The sequence below is a fragment of the Ascaphus truei genome, chromosome 3 (genome assembly GCF_040206685.1).
Source record: "Ascaphus truei isolate aAscTru1 chromosome 3, aAscTru1.hap1, whole genome shotgun sequence".
Lineage (NCBI taxonomy): Eukaryota > Metazoa > Chordata > Amphibia > Anura > Ascaphidae > Ascaphus > Ascaphus truei.
Genome location: NC_134485.1, coordinates 380605525 through 380613488, shown reverse-complemented (window position 1 = coordinate 380613488; position 7964 = coordinate 380605525). Strand labels below are relative to the sequence as shown.

Below are 7964 nucleotides of genomic sequence, written 5' to 3'. Positions count from 1 at the left end.
CAAACGATAGCGACTTACAATCTCCTCCTCACTCATCCCATCTAACAGGGTTCTCTCCCTGTACAGACGCGGACGAGGCACAACTTGTCTCCTCTGTCTTCTCCTCTGATCTCCTGTCCCTCGGCCTGTCCCTCTCCCTGTCCCTGTCGTATCCGCGTCACTGTCCCTGTCACTGTCCCTCGGTGTGTCCCTCCCTTGCCCTATATGATTGTCTTCATCATCAAGCATGTCATAGAAAAGAATGTTCCTCCGTCTCCTAAACAATCTCAACATTTTGAAATGAGTAGCTGTGAATGAGCAGGTAATGGGCGTCCTTTAAATAGGTATGTGATGATGTCAGGTGACATAGTAAAATGCAAGGTTTTACATTAACATAATAAAGTACTTGTGTGGCAAGCTGTGTGCAGTTGTTGTGTGTATTCTGCAGGGAATGATGATATTTGGCAATGATGTGAGGTGAAGCTTTGTACAAACATTGCTTGCAAATAAATAGTTGCATGTGCAATGCATGTAAAACTTGTGAACGCAAGAGTCAGTCATGTAATGAGACAAAAAGGCTGAGATTGATGTGGGAAAAGTTTTGTGTAACATGTGTAATTAGCCATGTTATTGTGACATGTTGCCAACAATGAATAGTCGTGTGCATATGCATGCATTTCTGTAATGAGGATAGTTGCTATAGAATGAGTTTACAAGGTGTCCCAATGATGAATTACTGTACATGTGCGTATAAGTTAGGTTGAAGTGCTTGTAATGCAACGGTTATAATGTAAACATGCAATGTGATTGCGCGTCCAATAAGTGACGTCATGAAAATAGGGAGGACCAAACGTAGATGTAAACATGAGAATTTAGATGTACATGAACGTTTAAAGATGCGTGACACATTACAAGCATTGTGTAATGTAAAGGAACATGAATATACGGTGTATGTGTGACATGTGTGACATGTGTAACATCATGTAAACAATTGTCGATCAATTCAGTAAAATGTGTGCTATGATGTGAGGTTCTCCTTTAAGAGTTGAGTATAGTATTTTCCCTTGCCACATCATCACATGATGAGTAATGTGACCCGCAAATGCTGAAAACATGTAAAAGTATAATGTTATGCAAATAATACACGTCAGCCGTGACACAATGCAGGGAATGCCCCCCACACTGTAATGCAAATGACGTTTGTATTGTGAGCAATGAAACGTAAACAGTACTATACTGTTATACGTCCCCGCTCCATTGACTCCATTGATGTACAGAAGATTTTTTTTTTCTAAGTGCCGTTCCGGCAGCCTTAGCGATCGTTCTCCCGTCCAAACTGCCAACTTTAGTTGGCGGGAGAAATTGGCCATAACATCTCAATTTCGTAGTGCCGATCAGCCCCGATAAGCTGATTTTTTTTGTTGAATCCAGCCGATTTAAAAAAGTGGCGATCAGTGGCGAAAACAGGCTTATCGGCAGCCGACTGGCCATAACAAAATAATCGGCTCCGAAACCTGGCGAAATCAAGCACTTATCGGCGCTTACTGAATCTCAAACCCAATTTTGGCTATAAAATGGTGATAATTCCCTTATCAACGCTTACTGCATGAGGCCCTAAGTGTTCAACAACAAGTAATAGTTACCCATGGCATCCACCAGGAAGGGTTACAAATTTTTATACCCATCCCCACCAAATAGGGTATAGAATGAAAAATTATGAATCAAAATGGTCACCAGAAGTAGAACATTTTGTCATAGTTCATACTGATCGGAATGATTAAAATGGAAAATAAAAGGGATGGTATTTGTTATACAGTAAAATATATGGAAGTATCATCTTATAATACTATTATTTTAGATTTGAATATACAAAATAATGTGACAACACTTAAGGTACAGAATTCCACTCAGGAATGTGCAGTAAGATCAGGAGAAGGATCTCAGCTTCAAGTAAAACTAAAGGTAAATATTGAGACCCAGTGTAGATTTTTTCATGATAAAACTGTTATTAGTCCTTTTACTGGAAGAGAGCAGGCAGCGCACTGCCAAAAAAACAGGAGGAGGCTCACGGGTTAAAAAAGAAAAACCTTTTATTTCATGATGGAATCAAACAAAAAAAGCCCCCAGATATCTCCAACAGCACAGTTGGAGATATCTGGGTTTTTTTTGTTTGATTCCATCATGAAATAAAAGGTGTTTCTTTTTTAACCCGTGAGCCTCCTCCTGCTTTTTTGGCAGTGCGCTGCCTGCTCTCTTTTCTTCCTATGGTCAACTCTACTGGTGGATTGCATGCCGTTTCAAAGGATACACCGCATAGGACCGCACTGAAGGTTACAAGGGACAACTAACTGTGAGTTATATTGTGGGCTTACACTTTCTTACTAAGTCAGCATTTGGGATACAGTTTGTGCTATGTCCCCTGCAAGGGAAGCTGCATCATTTACCCCATACAGTGCCAAGGTCCAGGCGGTCATTTAGTTATCCATGAAGGGTACTTTCGGTTTTTGAAGCACCGGCTACCTACACTCTTTTACTGGAAGACCTATGATAGGGGAAGCTGAGAGGGAACATAGTGAACCATGCTATATGAAGTATTGAAGCTAACCCTGGCACTCTACAGGTAGAATTAAAGGTAAATTGTTTGATACGCTGTTCTTAGGGTATAATGCAAAGATAAATGTTAATTGGACCAAGCCACAAAAGACAGCTTACGTATTAGCAATTTACACTCATGTCCATTCATGGGATAGGAATAAGACAAAATACAATGATTCTTGTGGATTGTTGGAACAAGTGAATCAACACCCCATAACAATTATGAGAAACTGAGATGCACAAATTTAACTGATGCACAATTTGGGATATATATTTTTCACATTGATATAACAGATTTGAATATATCCAAACAATACCCCCAATGTGAAACATATTCAAATGGCACATCAAGGTTTCCGTTCCTGGCTAGGCAAGGAGACAATTCAAGATAGTCGTACCAAAAGTGGATTAGATACAGTCTTGGGAGGATTTGGTACAGCGGCAGGATTTTTAAATGGGACTGACATTGAAACTCTGTCATCCAGATTGAACAATATAGCTTCAATTGGAATCAGGGTCTCTCCCCTCTACTCCCCCCACTACCTTGTTATGCCCCTCCGCTCGCACTGGAGAAAAACTACAACTCCCAGCAGCCTTTGCTTTTTCGGTTTCCGACTTGGTTACGCCTCCCGGAAGTGACGCGTAGACTCAGCGCGTGATACGAACGGTAGAGTGTGTATGAGCGTGATTGGGGTGCTTTGTGACGTCATGAAGTAGCGGTGTGACGCACTTACGTCCCCCCGGCCTCCATGTCCGCAGACGAGCCCCCCGCCGCTGCGCCCCCGGATGGCCCCGCTTCCTCGGGCCCCGCCACAAAGTTTGAATTGGAGCGTGAAACGGAGCTGCGGCTGGAGGTGGAGGGCCCGGCGCCCACGCGCGTGGAGCTGGTCTCGGGCCTGGCGGAGGTGTTTGGCACGGAGCTGACCCGGAATAAGAGGTACACGTTCCCCCCAGGGAGCCGCGCCGCCGTGTTCACGTGGCATGGTTGCACCGTGCAGCTGTGGGGCAGCCCGGACGTGGCCTACGTGTCCCGGGACACCCCCATGTTGCTCTACCTCAACGCGCACGTAGGGCTGGAGCAGATGCGCGCGCAAGCGGAGCGCGAGGCGGAGCGCGGGCCCCGCGTGCTGGTGGCCGGGCCCGGGGATGTGGGGAAGTCCACGCTGTGCCGGCTGCTGCTGAACTACGCGGTGCGCAGGGGCCGGCGGCCCACGCTGGTGGAGCTGGACGTGGGGCAGGGCTCGGTGTCGGTGCCCGGCACGGTGGGGGCGCTGTGTGTGGAGCGGCCGGCAGACGTGGAGGAGGGATTCTCCGCGCAGGCTCCGCTCGTCTATCACTTCGGGTCCACAACTCCCGGGACCAACATCAAGCTGTACAACAAGGTGAGGGGCGGGGGAGACCCTGACACAGGCTATACCTCTCACCCTGACCCCCCGACCCCCTCTCCCCCCGACCCCCTCTCCCCCCACACTCGGATCTCCCCCACACTCGGATCTCCCCCACACTCGGATCTCCCCCACACTCGGATCTCCCCCACACTCGGATCTCCCCCACACTCGGATCTCCCCCACACTCGGATCTCCCCCACACTCTGACCCCCCTTCCCCCCCACACTGACCCCCCTTCCCCCCCACACTGACCCCCCTTCTCCCCCCACACTCTGACCTCCCCCCACCACACTCTGACCTCCCCCCACCACACTCTGACCTCCCCCCACCACACTCTGACCTCCCCCCACCACACTCTGACCTCCCCCCACCACACTCTGACCTCCCCCCACCACACTCTGACCTCCCCACCACACTCTGACCTCCCCCCCCCACACTCTGACCTCCCCCCCCACACTCTGACCTCCCCCCCCCACACTCTGACCTCCCCCCCCCACACTCTGACCCCCCCCCCCACACTCTGACCTCCCCCCCCCACACTCTGACCTCCCCCCCCACACTCTGACCTCCCCCCCCACACTCTGACCCCCCCCCCCACACTCTGACCCCCCTCCCCCCCACACTCTGACCCCCCTCCCCCCCACACTCTGACCCCCCTCCCCCCCACACTCTGACCCCCCTCCCCCCCACACTCTGACCCCCCTCCCCCCCACACTCTGACCCCCCTCCCCCCCACACTCTGACCCCCCTCCCCCCCACACTCTGACCCCCCTCCCCCCCACACTCTGACCCCCCTCCCCCCCACATTCTGACCCCCCTCCCCCCCACATTCTGACCCCCCTCCCCCCCACATTCTGACCCTCCCCCCCACATTCTGACCCTCCCCCCCACACTGACCCACCCCCTTCCCCCCCACACTCTGACCCCCCCTTTCCTCCCATCCCCCCCACACTCTGACCCCCCCACACTCTGACCCCCCCACACTCTGACCCCCCCACACTCTGACCCCCCCCCACACTCTGACCCCCCCCCACACTCTGACCCCCCCCCACACTCTGACCCCCCCCACACTCTGACCCCCCCCACACTCTGACCCCCCCACACTCTGACCCCCCCCACACTCTGACTCCCCCACACTCTGACTCCCCCACACTCTGACTCCCCACACTCTGACTCCCCCCCCACACTCTGACTCCCCCCCACACTCTGACTCCCCCCCCACACTCTGACCCCCCCCCACACTCTGACCCCCCCCCCACACTCTGACCCCCCCCCCACACTCTGACCCCCCCCCCACGCTCTGGTCCCCCCCCCCACGCTCTGGTCCCCCCCCCCCCCACGCTCTGGTCCCCCCCCCCCCACGCTCTGGTCCCCCCCCCCCCCACGCTCTGGTCCCCCCCCCCACGCTCTGGTCCCCCCCCCCCACGCTCTGGTCCCCCCCCCCCCCCACGCTCTGGTCCCCCCCCACGCTCTGGTCCCCCCCCCCCACGCTCTGGTCCCCCCCCCCCACGCTCTGGTCCCCCCCCCCCACGCTCTGGTCCCCCCCCCCACACTCTGACTCCCCCACACTCTGACTCCCCCACACTCTGACTCCCCGCCCACACTCTGACTCCCCGCCCACACTCTGACTCCCCGCCCACACTCTGACTCCCCGCCCACACTCTGACTCCCCGCCCACACTCTGACTCCCCGCCCACACTCTGACTCCCCGCCCACACTCTGACTCCCCGCCCACACTCTGACCCCCCCCCCACACTCTGACCCCCCCCCCCCCACGCTCTGACCCCCCCCCCCACGCTCTGACCCCCCCCCCACGCTCTGACCCCCCCCCCCCCCCCCACGCTCTGACCCCCCCCACGCTCTGGTCCCCCCCCCCCACGCTCTGGTCCCCCCCCCCCACGCTCTGTGTCCCGTCCCCCCACGCTCTGTGTCCCGTCCCCCCACGCTCTGTGTCCCGTCCCCCCACGCTCTGTGTCCCGTCCCCCCACGCTCTGTGTCCCGTCCCCCCACGCTCTGTGTCCCGTCCCCCCACGCTCTGTGTCCCGTCCCCCCACGCTCTGTGTCCCGTCCCCCCACGCTCTGTGTCCCGTCCCCCCACGCTCTGTGTCCCGTCCCCCCACGCTCTGTGTCCCGTCCCCCCACGCTCTGTGTCCCGTCCCCCCACGCTCTGTGTCCCGTCCCCCCACGCTCTGTGTCCCGTCCCCCCACGCTCTGTGTCCCGTCCCCCACGCTCTGTGTCCCGTCCCCCCACGCTCTGTGTCCCGTCCCCCACGCTCTGTGTGTCCGTCCCCCCACGCTCTGTGTGTCCGTCCCCCCACGCTCTGTGTGTCCGTCCCCCCACGCTCTGTGTGTCCGTCCCCCCACGCTCTGTGTGTCCGTCCCCCCACGCTCTGTGTGTCCGTCCCCCCACGCTCTGTGTGTCCGTCCCCCCACGCTCTGTGTGTCCGTCCCCCCACGCTCTGTGTGTCCGTCCCCCCACGCTCTGTGTGTCCGTCCCCCCACGCTCTGTGTGTCCGTCCCCCCACGCTCTGTGTGTCCGTCCCCCCACGCTCTGTGTGTCCGTCCCCCCACGCTCTGTGTGTCCGTCCCCCCACGCTCTGTGTGTCCGTCCCCCCACGCTCTGTGTGTCCGTCCCCCCACGCTCTGTGTGTCCGTCCCCCACGCTCTGTGTGTCCGTCCCCCCACGCTCTGTGTGTCCGTCCCCCCACGCTCTGTGTGTCCGTCCCCCCACGCTCTGTGTGTCCGTCCCCCCACGCTCTGTGTGTCCGTCCCCCCACGCTCTGTGTGTCCGTCCCCCCACGCTCTGTGTGTCCGTCCCCCCACGCTCTGTGTGTCCGTCCCCCCACGCTCTGTGTGTCCGTCCCCCCACGCTCTGTGTGTCCGTCCCCCCACGCTCTGTGTGCTCTGTGTGTCCGTCCCCCCACGCTCTGTGCGTCCGCCCCCCCCCCACGCTCTGTGCGTCCGCCCCCCCCCCCACGCTCTGTGCGTCCGCCGTCCCCCCACGCTCTGTGCGTCCGCCGTCCCCCCACGCTCTGTGCGTCCGCCGTCCCCCCACGCTCTGTGCGTCCGCCGTCCCCCCACGCTCTGTGCGTCCGCCGTCCCCCCACGCTCTGTGCGTCCGCCGTCCCCCCACGCTCTGTGCGTCCGCCGTCCCCCCACGCTCTGTGCGTCCGCCCCCCCCCCCACGCTCTGTGCGTCCGCCCCCCCCCCACGCTCTGTGCGTCCGCCCCCCCCCACGCTCTGTGCGTCCGCCCCCCCCCCACGCTCTGTGCGTCCGCCCCCCCCCCACGCTCTGTGCGTCCGCCCCCCCCCCACGCTCTGTGCGTCCGCCCCCCCCCCACGCTCTGTGCGTCCGCCCCCCCCCACGCTCTGTGCGTCCGCCCCCCCCCCCCCACGCTCTGTGCGTCCGCCCCCCCCCCACGCTCTGTGCGTCCGCCCCCCCCCCACGCTCTGTGCGTCCGCCCCCCCCCCACGCTCTGTGCGTCCGCCCCCCCCCCACGCTCTGTGCGTCCGCCCCCCCCCCACGCTCTGTGCGTCCGCCCCCCCCCCCGGCCCCCCCCCACGCTCTGTGCGTCCGCCCCCCCCCCACGCTCTGTGCGTCCGCCCCCCCCCCACGCTCTGTGCGTCCGCCCCCCCCCCACGCTCTGTGCGTCCGCCCCCCCCCACGCTCTGTGCGTCCGCCCCCCCCCCCACGCTCTGTGCGTCCGCCCCCCCCCCACGCTCTGTGCGTCCGCCCCCCCCCCACGCTCTGTGCGTCCGCCCCCCCCCCCACGCTCTGTGCGTCCGCCCCCCCCCCACGCTCTGTGCGTCCGCCCCCCCCCACGCTCTGTGCGTCCGCCCCCCCCCCACGCTCTGTGCGTCCGCCCCCCCCCCCCACGCTCTGTGCGTCCGCCCCCCCCCCCACGCTCTGTGCGTCCGCCCCCCCCCCCCACGCTCTGTGCGTCCGCCCCCCCCACGCTCTGTGCGTCCGCCCCCCCCCACGCTCTGTGCGTCCGCCCCCCC

The 7964-nt window shown here is 59.9% G+C and overlaps 1 protein-coding gene across 1 annotated transcript; it reads left to right on the top strand.

Moving 5' to 3' along the window:
* Positions 1–3198: 3198 nt before the first annotated feature.
* CLP1 (cleavage factor polyribonucleotide kinase subunit 1) lies at positions 3199–4169 on the top strand. The gene has a single exon (XM_075593198.1). It carries the CDS (start codon positions 3324–3326, stop codon positions 4167–4169), a length of 846 nt encoding a protein of 281 aa, XP_075449313.1. The 5' UTR covers positions 3199–3323.
* Positions 4170–7964: the final 3795 nt, after the last annotated feature.